At 35.3% G+C, this 22,992-nt stretch overlaps 1 protein-coding gene across 4 annotated transcripts in view; it reads left to right on the top strand.

Moving 5' to 3' along the window:
• Window positions 1-22,992, top strand: part of Mctp (multiple C2 domain and transmembrane region protein) — a 955,910-nt gene that overhangs the window by 830,603 nt on the left and 102,315 nt on the right. The window contains exon 1 of one of the 4 annotated variants that reach the window (XM_081746507.1): window positions 2,237-3,075. The exons of the other annotated variants lie outside the window; for them this stretch is intronic. Within the exon in view, the coding sequence (XP_081602633.1) occupies window positions 2,488-3,075 (588 nt within the window). The 5' untranslated portion in view covers window positions 2,237-2,487. Of the gene's footprint in view, window positions 1-2,236; window positions 3,076-22,992 lie in introns of those variants that run through there. 4 annotated transcript variants of the gene reach the window in all.

Below are 22,992 nucleotides of genomic sequence, written 5' to 3'. Positions count from 1 at the left end.
GGAGTTTCTTGATCCCCAGAAATGATCATGTACGAGCTCTGGTTGCGTATAGGTAGGGTTAGAGAATACGAGTACCTATGTGTATACGTCCCGTTTTGAAATCCCTTGTCCTGGAGCCTTTTTCTGAAGGCAACAAATCTTGTAATACAGGTATATTGTTTACCAATCGTAAAATGTCATGAAGTAGAAATACTAGAACAACAGTGAAAGTAATTTCTAAATAGTGGCGCTGTTACCTCTAATTTGTCATAATTTCGTAGTATATACAACTGTGCAATATTTGATTTTGAAAAAAAAAAATACACTAGTATTGTAAAGCTAGTAGTTTCAAGAAATAGCTCCCTGGTGTCTAGCGGTTTACATTTTGTTACGGTTTTCAGTCGTGATCGTGACAATACTTGCCCTCTTTTGTATGTGAACTTTCCTCATTGCAGTCTTCTAAAATATTGTTGTAGTTATTAATTACTGTTACTTCGACAGCTATATGTAATCGTAGAACTGACCACGTCACGTCATACAGTTAATTTATAATCTTTAGATCTACGATGCGTGTTACTTTCATAACCATCATAACTGATACCACCAGGAATAAAATATATAAATGGCTCCTTTGCTGTAGGGCAACCCAAGAGCATAAAAAGCATAATAGCAATTTACACATATGGTTGGTGCTTTTAACATGTCTGTGGTTGTCTAAGAGCCCAGAAGAAACTAATTTTAAAAGCATAATAAAGCATAATTTTAGAAAATAAAGCATAAAGCATAATTTAAAATTTGTAGCATAATTCTTGGATAATTCTATGCAAAATCCTTGAGAACATAACAATGCAACAATGAAAAGCTTATTTTTATTTCTGTAAACTTTTCGGTGTAATCCTTTGAAGTGGAGAAAAGAAAAAAGGAAAAGAAGAAAAACTTGCCGCCAAAAATGAATAGTACACAAGAACTCCACACTATATTGTTATATGTAGCTCTTGAACTTGAGCACTTCCTGTACTTTTTGGTGGCATCTTTTACTTTCCCTTTCAGTATATATATGCACCTCTAAGGCGCTCACAAGTGATAAGAAAAAAACTGACTCGTGTAAAAATATCTCTTTTAAAGTGCATTAAGTCGAAAGTGCGTTAAATATGAAAGAAACTGGTTGCATAAAATATTAAAAAATAAATCAAGATATTTAGAATATTTAATATATTGTAAATATACATTATATACGATTAATGTAAAACAATGACTGAAATTAACAATAAAGCATAATAAAGCATAATGTGGGTTGCTCTACTGATTAGGTATCTAGCGATGGAAGGACTACGAGTGAAAGTGATCTTCCCATCAACAGTGGCGTATGCAGAATTTTAGCAACAGGAGTTCAAGCACTCAGTTTCATATCCTTTTAGAACAAGCGTGATATAATATTAAGTGTTTATTTCTCTGTCATATCTTGTTCAATGATGGGGATTAAACCCCGAGACCCTACCCCTTCCGTGCCCCACTGCTCACCAAAGTATCCCGATTAGGAGGATTACCTCGCATTAAACTGTCCCGGAATTAAAGTAACATATGGTAACCCGAAATATAGGAGACATGATATTTCAAATAATAGAAATGACGGTTGATGATTTCGTGAAGGGTTTGAACTCCTCACCTCACGTGATTATGTTCACAAAGTGCTGCATACATCCACAAACTCCGTGTAAAATATAACAATAAATCAATAAAATTCGGGATCACAACATTTTTTTATAAAACGTGAAAATGCTACTCTTTAAACGCTGCCCTGCAATATAGGGTATTTATTTATCACGCGTCTTGAAGTTGAGAATCCCCGAAAACAATCGAAACAGTAAAAGTAAGTATTATGCCTGCTGTCTTTCCGCTAAGAGAAGGAACTTAAAATGCCATAACGCGTCTTACAAAACGGAAGCGCATATTGAAAAGCAATGTGGTGGCTACCGAAACCTCCTTTCTTTCAATATCTACAGCCGCTCCTTCTAATATGAATCCAATAATCATATCAAAGAAAAAGAAAAGAAGAAAAAACAGGAACTTGTTATATAGAAAGGCAACAAGAATTCTTTTCTGTAACAAAATTGCTGTTTTGTCGCTTTAAATCCAGCTGGGTTTTGCGAGAAAATGACGTCACTACCAATAGCCGAGGCGTGACGGTGCTCCACCATGTTGCCATATTTCCTCCAGTCTGTCTCATTGATCGCACAGACGGGAGAGTTCCCAGGTTCCCGAATTCAAAAGGCAAACCGGGGTGAATGTTTTTTTTCCTTTTCAGCCGGTCCAATCGGAAAGGACAATGTGTGAAAAACACCGTCATAGTTTAGTCAGCTGATTACACCATGCTGCTGGAATGTGTATATATAATAAGTGTTATGTTAATGTGTGTAAATCATGTGTTGATTGTGTAGTGTTCTAGTGTTCCTTGTTGTGTTGTTGTTGAACTCGAGGTGCTGTGAGAAATGAAGCACAGGCAGCGATATGCAAGGTGAGGCGGGAACGCTTCGCAGAGTTCGGACGAAATTGGCCCGATTAGGTGACAAATTGCAGCGAAAAGAGGATGAATCGTCTGTCGAGAAAGAGGTAATCATTATTCCCCCTCCCCCGCCGCAACCTGTGTCCCAGCAACCGTCTACACAAACTCTAGAAGACCTTACACCACAGAGAGGTATTCCACGACATTTGCTCCGCCATATATTATATCGGGGTGAAACATATGATTCGGAACCTGATACTGAATATTCAGGAGAACGGCGCCGTCGAGCGCGTAGAGTCAAGTGGTTGGCGAGTAGATCATTACTTCGATCCTCCGATACGGAATTGTCGCGATTATCGGGCGAAGAAAGTGATACGGAAGATGCTTCGGGTTCGAAACCGCGTAGGCTGGCCGAAAGAGCGGCCACGTTACCTGACATTCCCGATGACACTTTGGCGGCCGTGGATGAAGAAGAGATGTCTCTTAGTGTTGAAGGACCGAGTTCGGCTCCTGAAATTCCAGCCACGGTCGAGTCCGGGTTGCTGGAGAAATTGGGGCAGCGGATCAAGGAAAGGAGTGACAAGGTGCATAGGGTATGTTTTCGGTTTATTCTTTCTGATTATTGTATTTTGGAAAACCTAGATATAAGGCTTACAATATTATAAGTTTAATCAACCACTCAAGTTCCGAGCAGTTAACGTCCTTTGCCCTGTAATTAACATTTCTGCCACCTTCATTTTCTGTCAGTTTATTATTATTATTATTATTATTATTATTATTATTATTATTATTATTATTATTATTATTTAATTAACCCCTTGTCCTTCAGGTGACAAATGAAAAAGAAAGAGGAGATCGTGAGGCTGAAGGAAGCTTCAGTCGAAATAATAATAAAGTAGTATAAACACTTCGAAAATAATGTCATTTTGGTGTGAAATCATGTGATTAGTGTACTTGAGATTAATGCGAAGTTAGTGTAACTTATATCAAAGGGAAAAAAATAAACTTAAAAAAAAATGAGATGAAATTTTTGAGTTTTACGTCCGACGGTTATGCCGGCTAAGGCTAAAGGAGACGGTGATGATGAGAAATGAATGAAATGGTGGAATGAAGAGTGGGAGGAAACGGGAGAACCCCGAGGAAACCAACACACACGGTCTTTGTCCACCACAGCAATACTTTAGAAACACAAATTAACATATTTTACAGCAATTACAATTATTGGAATATGACATCCAGAGTTTGATCTTGTTCCGTGCTTTTGCATTGTTTTGCATAGTCTAACACTTGTAAATCAAATAAATGTGCCAGTCTTCATGGCATAGCTACAAATTTCCTTCTGAAATATCTTTTATTAAATACTTTCTTTTGGAACTTATTTGGGAAGAAGAGGACCAACCATCATGTTAGTGTTCTTTATACCGTATACTTCATTATGTGCTAATAGAAGAAGCATCTAGAAGGTAAAAACTGGGGGGGGGGGAGCCGGTCCTCAGACAGACTACGATAGGTGTATCATGAGTTTACGATAAATTTCCAAAAATATATAAATGATAGCTTAAATTGTATTTGTTACTCAAAAAAACTGTGGGGCTATCCCCCTGGCCACGGGCTAATAGCGATTTTACTTGGGGAGGGGGAAGTAGGATCATAATTATGAACTTTTAAACTGGAATATGGAAGTCCTTAGTAGTTCGTCAAATCTTTGAAAATATTGTTTCCTCTTTACTATACGTCACTGTTTCGTGCTGACAAATAATACTAATTTGAAATGTGTTAGGGATGCACATTGTCATGTTAGTATGCACAGTATTGGAAACAATGTCAGTAAATTCAAATGAACAATGATGATAGATATCGTACATTTCCCGAAAAATGTTCTTGTACTATTTAGGATAAAGTGACAGCTTATAAAATACTATTGTAGACATATAATTGAAGGTATTTCGCACATAGAAATGTAAGAAGCACTAAAGCAATTAGCTTTTGTCATATCTTCAGCATTTGTTTATATCTAGGATGAACTCTTGGGAGATCTGGGGAATAAGATTGGTATCTTCTATGCATAGAGCCAGTGATGATTTCAGGGGGTGGCCCGGGAGAAAGGGGAATTCCCCCAGAGCAACTACATCCACCTCCGGTCACAAGGTAGATTACCAGAATATTCACAGTACTGCTTTTCATCCCCGGTGTATCGAAATTCCCCCTCCGGAGGAAATCTTCTGAAATCATCACTGTATAGAGCGGTTCGGCTCTTCAAATATATTGCTCTAATGGAAACTGACCTAGGCTGAACATAAAATATTCGTACTAAGCTATGAATATCCATATTTTACCTGAAAACTTTAAATGTAATTCCATTATTAAAATGCTCCTATCTACTCGAATAGTTAGCGCGTATATCTTTGGTGCGCATGGTTCTACCTTCGATTCCTGGAGAGAAAACATTTTTTTGGTGATAGCTTGGTAGGACATTCGTGAAGCTAATTGGTTGGCTGGTTTGGAATTTTATATCTCCAGTATTCGAAGTGGACAAAAAGCAGAGGCGGTATGTTTTATTACGATTTTGACTTGACATATCAGCTATCTAAATGTTGAAATACAATGATCGTATGTTGCCTAAAAGGTTGGATTTCTATTTCCTTAAGGACTCAAAACCACGGAAGAACTTTTCGTAGTTACGGGTGGGATATGGAGAGGCTTTGGCCCTGCCCTAACTTTCTGTGAATAATAATAATAATAATAATAATAATAATAATAATAATAATAATAATAATAATAATAATGAGTCCTCTTATGTTGTATTATAAAGAATTATCCACGAAAATGCTCTAAAACCATTTTTTATATTAACAATTTTTAAACAATTTCTCGCGGACTCCCCACTCGACCGAGGTATTCCAGACCCCTCGGAAGGTTATCTAATTACTAGAAAAACGCAAAAATACGTTTCAATGAAAGTATATAAACTTCATCAATTTAATATACTTGACACACCACACAATAACCGAACACTTAAACAAAAACATTTTTTTGATTGCATAAACTATATTTTTTTCTCGCAAATATCGAACTCAGGTAGACACAAGAAGTCCTGGCGAACTCGTAACGATACTTTCCGATTTCACTTTAAACGAGGCGCCTCAATATACGGTACTGCCTTTTGTTTGGATTGGGTCCATGACTGATTTGTTTCTGTCATGTCACCATTCGCTGCAACCAACACAGCCAACACGAGTTCTTGCGTAGAAAAAAGTGTTAACTTCTTTGTAGACACCTCATTTTAAAAAACAAAACATAGGAAAAAGATAAAAATGTTGGTGTTGTCAACTTTATTGCTATACAAGAAATAAAACATTTGACGTGCAAAGCAATTCGTCAATTACTGTGTATAAAAATGGATTTATTAAGGCTGTTGCTACCTCTTCGCTGAGTCGAGTTTTCCCCTATCTAATAACATTGGAACTTTTTTCGTGTTTTTCTCAGCAAGCAATGAACAAATCCTTATAAAAATTTGCATAGAGTCAGGTCGATAATAAAGAATTCATTATATGAGCTTATAATTTTACTAAAAGCCTCCAATTAAGTTATTCATTCCCCCCTTTTTTTCATGTGAAGATTTGCAACAGTGCGATCTCTGCTTCTCCCTGTTTGTATTAGCAGCGTGAGGGAAATTCGGGCTAGCCATTTAAAACAGGTTTTTAAACTCTGTCCATATCACATCTGTGGAATGAAATTTTCTAGCCCTCTCGTCCTTTTCGAGGACAGATTTATGGCACTGAGAAGGAGGGGGCGCTCTTTATTTTCTTTGCTAAACCTATTGCTTTTAGTATATTCGTCTAGTCTCATTCGGAGTTCTTGTGGTTACTTTCAAACATAGCAAGATGCCTCTTGCGTCTCATGTATTTCAGTCTTATACCTGGTGATTGGTTATACAAATATAAATTAGCAGACGATTGTGATAGCAGATAAATTTCCTGTGTGGGGGCCGCGGTGGCTCAGTGGTAGAGCGTTCATCTTAGTTGCATGGGGTCCTTGGTTTGATCCCAGCTCGCGCTAAGTGAACTTTGTGGTGGACAAACATCGTGTGCATGGGTTTTCTCGGGGTTCTCCTGTTTTCTCCCACTTTCTTCATTCCACCATTTCATTCATTACTTATCATCACTATCTCCTTTAGCCTAACCGGCATAACTGTGGGACGTAAAACATACAGATTTCATTTTATTTTCGAATTTCGTGTGTGAAATAATAATAATAATAATAATCATTATATTATTATTATTATTATTATTATTATTATTATTATTATTATTATTATTATTATTATTATAGGAAATTCTTGGCACAAGAGATTGTAACGAGCAAGGAATATCAGTGCGGCTTGGCACTAGTAATTTAGTTAAAATTTGTGGTCACCACATCGGTTCCTCCTTGCCGGTGTTTCCTTGACCAGAGACTGGCCGCGCTGCCGACACCAGTGGGGTTTTCACATTGGAAACACCAGCGCTCTTTGACTTTTGTAACCTCACGGAAACAGGTAAACCAGTGGAGATAGCATTTTGGAATAATTATATATATGTATATGCAGACCCGTATTCAGGAGGATATAGGGGTTTGCCTCCCTAAATTTTCGCTGGCCTCCCTAAACTTTTCACGGTAGGCTTGCAAATGAAATATAATATGGTGATAAACTATGATATGGTTCAATCGGGCTCACCTGACTTCAGCCGCCCCCCTACATTTTTGGGCTGGCTACCGGCTTCTGTATATATATTTGAAACTGTGAATAGTAGTATAGAATGTTTATGCTAAATAATAATAATTTCATTTTTACCACATACGAAGGAAATTTAGAAATAAACTTTTTTGTTACACAAATGTGTTCTTAGCGTGAATGCTGTCGAATTCTATTCCTAATGATGACAGATTTTTCGGTGTTGTTTCAGTATCGTGAGGCAACTGGGAAACTGAAGAACTGATCACACATTACCCTTCTAACAGAGCACATTTGTAGGAAAAGTTAAGTGTAATATCAGGGATTCTTTTACTAAACAGAAAAACATCTATACATAATGAAATATGTAGTGTTAATGTAGATACAAACGTCATTTTCTTGGTAACGTCTTTTCTTGGTTATTACTTTACGAAATATGAATAGGGACTTATTTCTTGGTAACAGGGAATAGGGACTTATTAGTGTTACCTGCTAATAATAACCTTGTAACTTACGCATTCTAAATAAGAAATATTTATTTTCCAGATGGTGAACGCGAAATTTCATCTATAGCTACAACATATATATATATATATATATATATATATATATATATATATATATATATATATATATATATAGTACAACACATATTAACAGAATAATTTTAATTTTATGCATTATTTTTTCATGCTTCATTTTAAAATATAGGGCTTTTTTTTGTTGAGGTACACCAATTTGTCATTGTCATACATATTAAACTAAAGCATTACCGTATGAGTATAAAAATATGTGATGGAATACTTCGTTACATCAAGCCACAACATTATGTAAATGAAGTTATTAAAAAATAATAAACAAGCAGTATAATCAAAATGCTAAATATCACCGAAGCACTATTCACAATTTAAATATCTATGAGCATACTCCAAAATCCCTAGGTAAGTTTCTACATTGAAAAAAAAGTAAACAAAATTCACAAGGCCACGCTAAACATAAATACAGGAAAAGTTAAATTAAAAAAAAAATGTTATCAGTAAAATTTCTACTCTTCCCCTCCAAAATTATGTCTCAAATCAAGTAACTTGCTTAAATTATACTGGTCTATGACTTTTTAATTTTGTTGATAAGTGGTCAAAGTTACACTCGAAGTATTGACTTCAATCAATACAAATAAATCAAACAAACACTAATATTTCACATTTATTTATACAATGAGTATGTCATAGTTTTTTTAAAAAAACAATTTTCATTTCATGTATAAATTTTAAAGAAATAATTCGTTTCAAATGTTACTTTCACGCAAAAAAAAAAAAAAAGAAAAAGAAAAAAGAAAGAAAGAAAATATACTATGGTAAATTAAAGTGAGATTACAGTGTTACGTTAGTTCAAATAAGATGTTAACGAAATTTTGCGGACAACTCTCGAAACTTATCTCAGAAGCAACTTTAAAAATTGACAAAAGTTATAGATATACTTCATGAGTGAGTAAAGAAAGAATACCAATGTAGATTAAAAAGAGATCTTTTTAAAAAAATCTGCAGTTAACAGGAATATAGTTAACAAATCTAAAAGATTCTATAAAATACATTTAACCCATTTGGCGCCAATGTCCTATATATAGGACAGTGACAAAATACGTCGGTTTGCAACACTGATTAATCATCCGAATGCTGTTCGGTTCTGCGCATGCTCAGACAAGTACATGCTTTCTTTGTTCGTCGTGTATGGAAGATTGGTACATTTTGGAGGGAAATCTGGTATCGTTAAGTATCTGGAATTTGGATTGTTGATGAACGTTTCTCTTGTCGTCGAAACAGAAAATGGAAAATGCCGAGAAATCGAAGCTAAGCGTTTCTTTTATGTTCTTAAAATATAATTCTTTTTGATACATTAGTTGTTTAAACTCAGAAAATAAAATAATGTGATAAAATACCTTGTTTCTGTAGTGTCCTATATATATAGGACATTGGCCATTTAGCCTACTGGTTTCAAGGAATTTCAATTTCCGGGTAATATAGCAACGAAACTCTATGTAAACATCAGCTGACTGCACTTTTCCAGTAATTGTGCAAATTATGTCACGCAACAAATGCAGACAATTAAAAAAGCATTCACTTCAACAATAACGACGTTATAGACAAATCTGACCGTTACTTCGAAGTCAGACCCTTGTATAATCTAATAAACGATGCTATTCAACAATTTGAGGTATTTGTCCATGAACTAACTATAGATGACAGAATGGTATATTATTGTTGAAATAGTTTGAAAATGTATATGAAGGTAAACCGGTGAAATTTGGGTACAAATTATGGATGTTAGCCACACACAATGGTTACCCACTGCATATAATTCTCTACCAACCTGGATCTCAAGGGGATACCAGATTATCCGATTATGTTGTGGAATCTTTGGTGTCCTTTGTGGAAAACCCAGAAAACCATTCAGTATATATGAACAACTTCTTTTCGTCATACAATATTGATTCCAATCTGAGACAAAGAAACATTTTCATGACTGGAACAGTCAGGGAAAATAGAACCGGAAAATGTCCTTTGATGTCGTCAAAAGGACTAACAAAAAAGGAAAGAGTATTTGTGGACACAAGGTTTGATCGTAACTCAGAAGTCAGTATGGTTAAATGGAATGATAACAAGGCTGTGACTGTTGTAACGAATTTTGAATCCGTTGATTGTGTGAAAACGTAACACGAAATAACAAAGGGGGTAAAGAAAACATCAAAGTGCCTTCATTTATTGCTTCATATAACAAATTCAAGAATGGTGTAGATTTATTTGACAAATTGATGATCTTATACCCAATCAAGATCAAGGGCAAGAAGTGGTATTGGAACTTATTTACGAATGTTGTTAAAATTGCTTGAGTTGCTGGATGGAAACTTTATCAGATCTTTATCAGACTTAGGTAATTTGAATCTTCTAGAATTTCACAGAAGTGTTACAAAAGCATTACTCTCACAGTCTGCATCGACAAGACTTCGTCCGGGGCCACAGGGACTGTACAGAAAGTGTTCAGAAGCACGGAAAGCTAGCAATCCTACCCTAATACGAAATGAGAAACAAAAGCAAAGATGATGTCAAGGATGTCCAAAATAGCCGATAGCATCATGTCAGGAATGCCAGGTTGGCTTGTGTGCCGTTCAGTGCTTTGATAATTACCATCGTTAGTGTAACAGTGCTGTGTAAAGGTGCTAAGACACATTGTACGGGTATGTAAACTTGCAAGCGTTGTTTAATAAAACTTAGTAAAAATTAGATATAATTGTGTTTATTTTTTAGAATTGTCAACCCAAAAGGCCAATGTCCTATATATAGGACAGGCTGTGCTGGGCGTACCCCGGTACATACAATCAAAAACTTGTTTTCTTTTGTATATGTGTCCTACGTAAGAGAAAATATGTAGCACTCAATCAAAAATATGCATTAGAAAAATTATGGCACCAAATGGGTTAAACAAATCTTCAATCAGATCAATTGATTCCCTAAATTTTCTTTGTATCATCTTATATATAAATATAAAAAATATATAAAAACAAGAATTTTAGGAATAATCCAAAAAATGGATCAAAAGATAGCGATCTTGGCTAAGAATTTTAAAAATGATCCAAAAATGCATAAAAAGATTTGGATCTTGCCAAATAATTAGTTTTTGGATCAGGGGCCACAAAAGTTAGCAACGGTTCCTAAATCGGGTTTTCGTATTTTCTACGGAATTAGCACATCATACTGAGTAAATTGTTAGTTTGGGTTTGGCTACACTACCTCTAGTTCTCCAGATATAAGGCTACAAGAAAATGTTTGATTGTATGAAATATATTGAATTTTTTGGATCAGGGTTCACAAAATTTTTGAATGGGCCCTAAATCGAGTTTTCGTATTTTTTACGGAATAAGCACATCATGCGGGCTAAGTTGTTACTTTTTGGTTTGGCTATACTATATGTAGTTCTCAAAATATGGGACGTACAAGAAAATGTTTGAATGGGTGAAATATATATTGATTTTTTTGGATCAGGGCCCACAAATTTTTTGAATGGCAGCTGATTTTTTTTTTTGTGTGTGTGTGTGTGTGTGTGTGTGTACAGAATAAGCACATCATGCTGAGTAAATTGTTAGTTTTGGTTTGGCCACACACTTTGTAATTGTCAAAATATGGGGCGTACAAGAAAATTTTGATTGAATGTAATATATTGAATTTTGTGGATCAGGGCCCACAAAATTTTTAAACGGTCCTTAAATCGAGTTTTTGTATTTTTTACGCAATAAGCAGTTACTAAGTTAAGTCATAGTTTGGGTACGCTATATGTAGTTTTCGAGATATAAGGCCTACAAGAATTTTTTTGTGTGAAATAGATATCATCTTTTGATCCAATAGGGTCTAAATGTATACAATATATATTGGTGTTGTTGTCCATTATTATGTTTGATCTAAATCTATAGTTGACTGGTAATAGGTGCTGTTTTGAGCACTATTCGTTGTTACAAACGATACACTTTATTTTAAATTGAAATATAATAAATAAAATATAAATAATACGTCACTATAAAAGTAGCTTTTCTTTTAGCAGTATAGAAGTTTATTATAAATACCTCATATATAGATAAAATGGGCACTGGAGTCAAGAAAGGTATATGTCTTCATGTTTTGAAAAATGTAATAATAATAATAATAATAATAATAATAATAATAATAATAATAATATAATATAATAATAATAATAATAGTGATAAAGTGACATTCGCTTTCCTATACATTAAAAGTATCTTTATTCAATAGAGACAGTTCGCTTCTAATTACTTATAACTGTCTATACTTGACGGGGGGAAAAGCTAATGTAAAGAAGAATGGATCTGTTCTCGCTGTGTTATTTTTTTCTGCTTTCAACAAAGAAAACGTACTCCAACGCCTTCTCACTGAAATGCCATAAATATGTCATTGTTGAAAAGGGTCCCCTCACAGCTGTGGACAATGTTGAAACTTCAAAGTAACCCTCAGTTCCTCGCCGCAACCTGCTAGAAGAGAGAACGCAGTGTCGTCAATGCGTTGTTGCAAATCTTCACATGAAAAAAAGTGGGGGAATGAATAACTTAATTGGAGGCTTTTAGTAAAATTATAAGCTCATATAACGAATTCTTTATTATCGACCTGACTCCATGCAAATTTTTGTAAGGATTTGTTCATTGCTTGCTGAGAAAAACACGAAAAAAGTTCCAATGTTATTAGATAGGGAGAAACTCGACTCAGCGAAGAGGTAGCAACAGCCTTAAAGGTATAGATATTAGCATCCATTTTCGAGTGACGGTATGTCTTGATCAGTAAAATACCATAGGCGGTATGTCTTCATCACTGAGAAACCAGTGGTGGTATGGCAAACCACCACATACCGTCTCACTTCGACCAGGGGTTCGAAGCACATGAGTTCCACGTGTGCCATAATCATACGGATACGAGGCGAGCTCTTGAAAGCTGCGTGTACTATGAAGTAGCGTATCTGAACAGCTGCGATAAGAGTGAACACCTAGAAAAAAGTCATGTGTTCGGCTCAGGGGCGGATCCAGGACCGACTTCTGGGGGGGCGGTGGGTTGTCATACTGCTAATTTTAAGGGCTCCAAACTTTGGGATGGGTTTTATTTATATAAAAAAAATAAGAAAATTTCCTCTTCTGGGGGGGGGGCGATCGCCCCGATCGCCCTTCCCTGGATCCGCCCCTGGTTCGGCTATAGCCCTTCGTGAATACCAAACAATTTTAGCAGACAAATTTATTCATCTTTCTTTGTGTGTGCGTGCATGACTTAGTTGTGAGGGCAACAGTGGCGTGGGCGCGCACGCGAGGTACGAATATGTAAGGTCAACACTGACTTCAAAATAATATCCACTTCGAAATAATAATCCTCGGAGCGTTGTGCGAGGATACTGTACACGTTGTTGGTTTCTTTACCTGGAAAAGTCGTACTTTATTTTTACTGCCTCCACGAGTGTATCTAGCTGTATTTTTTAATTTTTTTTATTTAGGATTGAAAAATTTAGAAATCCTAAAGTTTTCTACCGTGATATTAACTGTCGATTCTAATTCTGCAGTAGGAACTAGGGGCGGCTTTGGAATTTTAATTTTGGGTAGGCCCGCTCCCTCGTTTATGGATACATATATACATGTGATTGAGTAATGACAGTAGGAAATTATTTTTACAGTAGTGGATGATGATATTTATTAAATAATTATCTGACATTACTATAAATAGTGGGAAATATATTTACTCTTTATTGTATCTTTTAGTGTTTATATCTTTTTTCCAAATTTTTGGGTAGGCCCGTGCTTAGCCGGCCTACCCGCTAAAACCGCCACTGGTAAGAACCATATGCATATATAAAGAAAATGCATTTAAAACGTCTACCATAGAGTAATGAGAATGACTATTTCAGAACTCTAGATGCTTCTACAACATCCGAAAATTGGTTCGATTCCCGGCGGGAGCTCATGTGGTTCGGATTCCACGTTAATCAGTAGGTCCACGTCTCATATAGCCTCGCTGCTGAACGGGACGCTAAACTCAACTCAACTCAACAACATCCGAAAAGCTGTAGGTCTTCAGCCAAAAATCATCTTCGCTATTTCATGTAAACAAATACTGAATAATGTGAGAAACAATATCCGTATCAAATACTCCTTCAATTTTCACTTGTATATCTCATTTATTCACCTGTGCAGGGACATGATGGCTTAGTGATAGAGAGATCTTTCCTCTGATACATGAAGTCGCTGGTTCGATCTCAGGCCACGTTTGTGGTGGACAGCATTCTGTCACAATGTTCTACTGCTTCGTCCCATATTCTCATTGCACCAACTCTGTCTTAATTATTCACTTTCATTATTCATCTTTCATTTGTAATGTAAAGGTCACAATCGTTTGACATGAAACAAAGAATTCATTTCACATTCGTTTGTTCATATAGAAATTTCTTATGCGTCATCAGTTATACAAGATAAACTATATAACAAGTGAAATATACAAGTCTAATATACGAGATAAACTGTAATAACGAGTGAGATAAATTGTGTACGAGATAAATTGTACTCGAAAAAAAATGAAAAATAAAAGTCAGGTATACGAGATAAACTGTAATAACGAGTGAGATAAATTGTGTACGAGATAAATTGTATAAGAAGTGAAAGATAAAAGTTAGGTATACGAGATAAACTGTAATTAACGAGTGAGATATTCAGGTCAGGTGTACAAGATAAATTATGTAACAAGTGAAATATACAAGTCAGATATACGAGATAAAATAACTGTTATAACGAGTGAGATATTCAAGTCAGGTATGCAAGATAAATAGTGTACGAGATAACGTATAACTGAATTTCGTTTCATATGCTACGAAAGCTACAGTACACTTCCAAACTATAAGATTCAATATTGAAAACGGAAGTGAGAATTAGTCCTAGAAGCGACTGTCTTATTAGCGACAGGAACTGTTACCTGTCCTATGAGCGACCGATTCATTTATATTGAGATGATGGAAGATGATATGATTCCCTCTTGTACAACAATTTTGCCTGTAGTGTTATTATCGTCCGAACAGCCTTGCTTAGAAAAATGTACATGCTGTGATACTGTTCGTCACTGTTAGTACAGATAAAACTTATCTTAATTTTGAGTTAGACATAAACATGTCAAATAACTTAACGGGACAACAGGGATATTTCCATGAAAAGTATATTCCTACGTATTTAATTATTGAATATCCAATTATGTTCCCTTTCTTCAAAAGCTCTGCTTTCTGTAGGGTAAAGTAAGGTATATTCGTGGTATAAGTAATTTCGTGATAGTTTTTTAAGCAACTATAGCAAAGAAACTTATCCCAGTAAGATTTCCACTTCTTGCCACAAGATCGAGCATGGATCCAGTTTCATGTGTAGGCCGGCGCCGCTGGGTCATATGCACAAATAAGTTTGAAGGGAAACAAACAAGACAGAGGAAGGGGTATTGTTTACATTGTGCGGAAGGTTGTGTTACGTCTCTTATTTTCATGAGATAACAACGAAAACAAAACGAGGCACTTAAATATTGGTGTTTGGTTTCATAACTGATATATTAATTTAATTTTCTGCGGCAGTAGTGTGTCTGTGTGTCGCTTTTTAAACATTTTAGATTCTTAAGAACACATGTAAAATTCTTAATAAAAATTTGCATCTATGGACAAGTTGTCAAGTAGCTTGAAATCAGGGCTTCATTTCTGCTAAGAAGGTCAAATTTTCGTAGTTATCGTGTTACAGGATAGTAGTCTAATAAATATCACGTGTAATTATCAGTCTGATTCTTGTGTAGAGGCTATCACGAAATTACCTTACTGTAACGAAATTACCTGTCCTTCATGACAATAAAAATACCTCGTCCACAGTATTCACATATTAAATAAACTGCGCACGCAATTGAAAACTCCATCAACGATAAATAATTGCCGAGAGCCTAGATACGGTTATAGCTCTATCAACTAACCTCGACTGTGGTCCACTTTCCTTCCAATATGTCTATAGACCAATGTCCTGCTTATCTTGACCTTTTTGCTCCTAGTAAAAATCCATGATCTCATTTTGTCAAATTATGTTTACATTTATTCATAGTGAATAGCTAGATCTATTTAGGTTGTTTCAGATGCCACTCACGAAAGGAAAATACCGAGCATGTGAGCAGAAATACTTTGTGAGGGGTAGCTAAAATGGTGAACGTAGGAGGTTATTCTGTGTGAAGAGCCTCAAAAGTGATGGAAATTCCGTGCTGTATACTAAACGATTTCTTCAAGAGACACGGCCTAGCTGATATTGGAAATGAAACATATGCTGCAGTGCCGAAAATGGGATGCATTGACACCTGAACTGGAATTAAAAGTTTATCATTACATTAATATGCAGGAAGCTGGCTTTGGGCTTACGGTAAAGCAAATCAGGAGTCTCGCATACAAGATTGCTAAATCAGCAGGGAGAAAAAAAAAAAACTTTTCACAAACACTGAAAGTGAATGTGCAAATAAATGGTGGTGGGGTGAGTTCAAGAAAAGATACGGACTAAATCTGAGAGTTCCGTCCAAAAGACGAAAGCAGATAGATTCATCCGCAAAATGTCTGAACGAACTTAGTCCTACTACTACTGACAGAAAGCAAGTTGGTCGACCGAGAAAGCTCTCGGTTTCTAACCCTACTAACGTGCAAAATAGTAACTCTGCTGATCAACATTAGACTTCACGATCTTCCTATAACAATAAAGCTAGGCCTATCCGTTAGAAGCAGGCAATTCGTGATGGTGATTGGAAATGTGATGTGTATGGTCAAAGCTATGAAGACAATGCGCATGATAAGATAGGGGATAAGTGGATAAAATGTTCTTTCTGTTTAGTGCCATACCATGTGCATTGTCAAAAGCAGGACGACAGGTCGGGTATGTTCATGCGTTTATATGTGATTCTTGCGCCACAACTCCTTGAAGTTCTGATGAGGACTGACTGTTACACGAACTTGTTCAAACGAACCTCGTTTTTGTTTGTGATGGACCTAACCTGTATGTTTGTTTCTATGTGTGATTTGCTATTAAGAATGGATAAGGCATATTTACATACCCACATCATAGTGGATAGGCCCTAGGTAGTCCTGTCGATCACAGTTAGGTGTGTTGTGTATCAAACGCTTTATAACTGCAAGGCGCTTCCTTCCTGCTGATATTTCATTCCTATGTTCAATCAGCATTATTATATTGTACTAATTACAGTGTTATCACGAATATACCTACCCACTATCACAAACTTTCCTTACCTCTCACGAAATTACCTATGCATGTATTCATTTTATAAACTAACTTGATACACACTACATATTGTATGCAGAATAAACAATACAGCAGAACAGTATAAGGCAATGTACGTACTATCTATATGCAGACTTACTTTTTGCTTAGGTTTTAACTTTTAGTAGAAATATCGACTTTATAGTGATTTATCACGAACATACCTTACTTTACCCTACTTAATCTAATTACTCACTAAGCAAAGCAATATATTTTATTTTGGAAAACTTATAAAAAGTGTAACGGTTTCGCAACTATCTACTTTTTGGACTTCCTAAGACTATGAATAAAACGAGAAAGGCATTTCAGTAATAAAGGACAGCTTTTGAGATCCCTCACATCTTATTGGCTATTCCCAACCAATCATACCAATTACAATGCAGTGCACTCTAAAGAATCCAAAAGGTAAACAAACTCTTTAAATCACCTGTTTAATTTTTAATTAATATTTAATTGTTAAGGCTGTATGTTCCTTGTAAGTGTGAAGCGGTCGGAAGAAATGAAACCTTTAGGAACATAGTACATTTTGTTAGGTTCTAAACACACTAGCGTGAAACAAGTTAACGAAGAGAGAACCTTATCTTGCTCCATTAGCTTAGTATGAACGAATCGGTCGCTTATAGGACAGTTAACAGTTCCTGCCGCATGTAAGACTGTCGCAAGTAGGACGACACCCGGAAGTGATAATCAAGCATTCCCGGTTTTAAATAAGGAATAAGGGCGGAGATAGAACCTGTTCTTGGAACATTGAACTCATATCGAATAAATCTCCTTATAAAGTACTGTTTTGCTCTATGGAAATAAAACATTGAAACCGGAAATAGATAATTTTTCGCTTCTCTTGCCATTTTTGGTCTATATGTACAAATATCGAAAGCGAAATGGAAGATCTGTAATACTTCCTGTTTATATATATCAAGCTAGGCCTACCAAGACTCTTATACTATTACATTGACAATTTTCGGTATGAAAGTTGAGGGGAAGAGCAGGGGTTAAAATAACTTAAAACGATGGATATTAGTATCCAATCCATAGTTTTCGGAGTCGCCGAGCAGCATGGAGGTGAGAAAGGTTTGAGAGGTGGGGTGGGGAAGGGGCGATGTTACGGATTTTTGTCATTATACTTTCATTGAAATGCATACCTTATAAGCGGAGAGGGGTTCATATTGTTTCCATAAACCTGTTCCTCCCATGTGAAGAAGGGACGTTTGAGCTAGTAGACGAATATGGGCGAAAAAATGGATTCTATTCGTAGGTCGTTAAACCATATAAAAATTATCTTTTACTCTTATCGTTAATATTGAAACCGGAAATACACATCTCAATCACTTCCTGTTTTTATATAGGGTAAAAAGCGGGAATTGAATCTATTCTTGGGGCGCTGAGTATGAATGAACATTTCTAGTCATCTCATACCGATTTCAGTCTTCGTGAAACAATATTAAAACTGAAAGTGGCAGATTTCGGCAACTTCTGGTTTTGGTAAACTGGTAAAGACAGAGATGAAACCTATTCTTGGTATGCTGAATCCATCCATATCGATAAGCCATATTCTTACTATCTCTTTACCATTTTTGCTTTGATGCATGTCTATAGACGGAAAGGTAATTAAATAATAATCGTTCTAAAAGACTTCCCATTTACGTATTTAATTTCAAAACATCCAAGTCGTTGCTTAATATCTTCGCTTGAAGGTCGCTGCTTTTACAAAAGAGGAATGTTACCGTAGGGTATGAAATTTCCCAATTACTATTGTAGCAGCTCTAGTACGCGAACGGAACGCACTTTATAATTTTAACTTCAGGATTAACAGTATGCGAGCGGTTACACGTGAATAAACAACAAACATATTAAGATTTTCTTTTTAATTTTTAGCTGCAAACAGATCCATAGGGTAGCAAATACTTTGAATAATGGAGACGAATTTGATATTCCAGTTTATTTGTAGAATTAAATTTAAGGAAGTAAGTTACAGTTGAAGTTCGTCGGTAAATTTAGAATTTTAAATGCCGAAAAGATTGACCGACGGACCTCCGACGTATATAGGGTGACAAGCGTTTACGAAGTTATATTAGTTTTTGGAGACACATCACATTTATAGTAAATGCAAAAACCGTGATAAGTTTTTGCAACTTACGTTAGATTTTATGATTTTTTATATTTTGGTTACCAATGTTAACTTTCCATATACACCCTTTTGTGGACCCAGCACTACAGCTGCGTGCGCACATAGACTCCAAGTATTTTCCCTCTTTGTACACATTTTTTGTTATATTACAAAAATGACATTGATATTTAGTGCTTACGTTTTCATTACATGTAAGGCCTGATAACCATTAAAAAAAAAATCTCCAAAAATCTCTTTTATATCCTGTTTTGAATTACCCCTTTGACTTTGTCTCACCCTTGAAATATCCAATGTTAATAGGAATTTTCCATTGAGAATATTCTATCATTGGGATTTAAGAATACACAAAACACACATATTAAACATAAAATAAACGAAACATACATATTGCAAGGATCCCCACATCACAACAGATGCACGTGTCAACTTAACACGTGCTATTATTTATAAACAACATAGCAGACAGCAAGCCAACACGGAAGACCGAGGAACACCGAAAGCAGACGGACCTCACGGAAGGACCCGAGGAGCACAAATAAAAGGAGGACCACTGAGGGACCCAGCATCAGTCGACCAAGTGATCGCCTAACCTTTACCTTCCTATGTCGCTGTGGACTAGGAGCACCTCTTCCTTACCCTATGTCGCACTGGGCTAGGGATCCATCGTGAACTTATAATCCAAGCCTAACCAACAACCTGCCAAAGTGTTATGGAAACTGCCATGAGTGGAACGGGCACCCTGCAAAACATTTAGTATTCCTTCACTTGGTCATTGAGGAAGAGACATTGAATTAGAGACACTTGTATTTTGTAATAAAACATCGTGAAGGGGAAAAGACACCCGGTCTACCATTTGACTCTACCAAACATTACAATATATACAATATAAACAATTGGTAACTTCTCAATTAAGAAGGGGAGATCGACCGTCCTTTTAACATTCTATAGCATAATTAATTAACAAACAACAAGAATTACATAATATTTAATAAAAGAAAATAAAAAAATACAGTAATGAGATGTATGGCTGTTACACTATGGGTATATTTTTAGTATTCTGGCATTTAGATTAAGTAGTAGAACGATAGAAGATTTTGAAGTGTTTGTAATCATTTCCTGAAACTGATGTTATTTTGGAAATTAGCTACACTTATGACTAACATAGTTTGGAAATCTGAAAACTATTTTTCTTTTTTCCTGAATTTCTCTTGAAGTAAATGAAATGCAGACCTTTTAAAACTTAATGAATTAGAAAACTGTTTTGGAGAAAACCGTATTATTTCATGTGTTATGCTTTCTCAGAAGCTACATTTGTTTGATGTACGGTAGCTAATAAGTGGAAGTTTAACTCAAATTAACGTGTTAACTTTTTTTTTTTTTTTTTTTTTTTTGAAGTTTAAAGCTCGTTATCTTCAGTATAGTGAATGATACCTTTTAGTATACTTATATCCGTGATAAAAGGTGAGGGAATGTTGTGTTAATTCTAAAAAGATCGAAAATTTTAAGACGATAATCAGTCCAAATAAAAGTGCTGCCTTCCGTAAAACCTCCCTAACGATTAGTTCGTTATACTATTTTTTGTGTGCATGTTGAATGTGTTTTTGATGAAGTTTAACATCTCTTTTCAGCACGGAGGCTATACGAGACGTTAACATGCTCCTCCACCGAGAATCGAACCCGAGACTTCTTACACAAAATGCATGCTCGCTAGCGACAATTGTATTATTATTATTATTATTATTATTATTATTATTATTATTATTATTATTATTGGATATAAAGTTGTTCTGTCATTGAATGTGTAAAATTTGAAATTTTTAGTATTTATCAGGAACTAGACCTATAAGTTAAAACTTTCATTGCAACCTGTAATGCATTTCATGAATATTGTTTTCTCCTTTGTACTGTAATTATTGAAAATGAAGGATATATAATTAGTTTCAGTTGAATAATCAATATATATATAATAAAATTTAACTGAGTAATTAAGAAATGAAAAAAGATAAATAAAATTACGTAAATGGTAGAAAAGCATATCAAATTAGGACAAGTGAAATAGGGAATTACATTAAATTACATGGGCGACATACAAAAGCAAATTAAATTATGCTTTGACGTAATCACATTTCATTAGTGAGGACAGTAAACATTGTGGTATACAATTGGACATTTTTTTTTTTTTTTTGGTGCAGACACGTATAATGCTGAAACGAAAACATTTGTGTAAAATAAGTGAGTCATATAACTAAAAACAAAAGAAAAAATAATGACAATCTATTTTTTCGAAAAAGCACCATTTCGGCGCTTTCAAATAGAATTCAAGCCTTCATTAGCAATATACCATTACAGTGTCCTACTTGTAAAATACTGTACTTACAAGAATATTTCCCCCAAAAAAACATTGTTCTTCTTATTATTATTATTACTAATAGTAGTAGTTGTAGTAGTAGTAGTTGTTGTTGTTTAATATCTCGATTTAAACCAGTTTTAACACTAATATGTTACGGCCGTCTCTATCAAGTGCAGGTTATTGGAAGAGTTGTTGCTCTCCAAAGAACTTCATAATAATTATCTAAGGTTTGTTAAAATATATTTTATATTATAACTTCCAATTGTGATACAATGCTTTTAGAGACAATTACTGTAGTTAGATAATGATTGGTCGTACTGCAAGTTCCCGACGTGTCCGTAACTTTATTATTATTATTTATTTATTTATTTATTTATTATTATTATTATTATTATTATTATTATTATTATTATTATTATTATTATTATTATTATTATTATTTATTTCGTCTGTTAGACCTTTGTTAGTCTATATAGCCCCCATCTTTACTAAATGTTGTACATGTGTTACGAGTCTCACTGCTACGCCCATGAGAGTTACTTCTTGATCCATTGTATTGATTGTGGTAATGTCCAGTCTGCGCTCTGATCTCTAGATCTAGGGTAGTTTCTGTACTTACCGATTTCAAGTACTAATTGCTGCGCCTAAGTATTCGACCCACTGTACACTTTAGGTTCAAATCGTGCTTAATTAAGAACCCTTAACTATTTATATTTAACGCTAGGTCCATATAGACTTTTAGTGTGCCACCAGTCATCCCAAACTTCATATCATATTTTTATAGAATTATCTAGCGACTTCGTGGCCTTTAAGTGGTAGACATCATGCAGGCAAGTGACAGCTCACATAACGACATCTATTAGTGTATCTGTTCACTAATTGGAATTAGTGTGAGATGTTTGCAAGGAATTCTGCGTGTGCCCCTTATACTTATACAACCAACATTATCAGTCACTTGACTGAGGTTGTATAACATTCAAGGATAGCGTGACGCACAGAGTGACATGTTTACTTTTTATAATTAGGATTAAGAAGTAGGTTTCTAGGGTTTCGCCACCTATGGCTATGTTAGCCCCGTCAAGCTGTATAAGGGATGACGTCCCTCAGTGATTACACTATTCTATCTGAGGAAAGGGAAGGAAGGAAGCGGCCTGGAACCTGTATGTTAGGTACCATCCCAGCATTTGCCTGGTGTGAATGAAGAAAAGCAAGAAAAACCTCACTCAGGATGGCTGGCCTGAAAAAAACTTTTACACTTTCTCGACCGAGTGTCTCCACCGGTAATTAGGATTATTGAGATGGACACTTTTACAGTTATGTTGTCCTCCTGAGTACCATATTTTCGGTGTTGGCAAATATTGTCAAGAGCTACCTCAATTAAAAGTTCTTATCAGCCTCCTACTTTTTTCCCCACAATTAAGGATTTTTTTCAAAACTCGATAAAAACAGAGAAGTACCT

This window comes from Thermobia domestica, chromosome 2 (assembly GCF_964235325.1).
Source record: "Thermobia domestica chromosome 2, izTheDome1.hap1.1, whole genome shotgun sequence".
Taxonomy (NCBI): domain Eukaryota; kingdom Metazoa; phylum Arthropoda; class Insecta; order Zygentoma; family Lepismatidae; genus Thermobia; species Thermobia domestica.
This window is presented reverse-complemented; position numbering and strand designations above follow the sequence as displayed.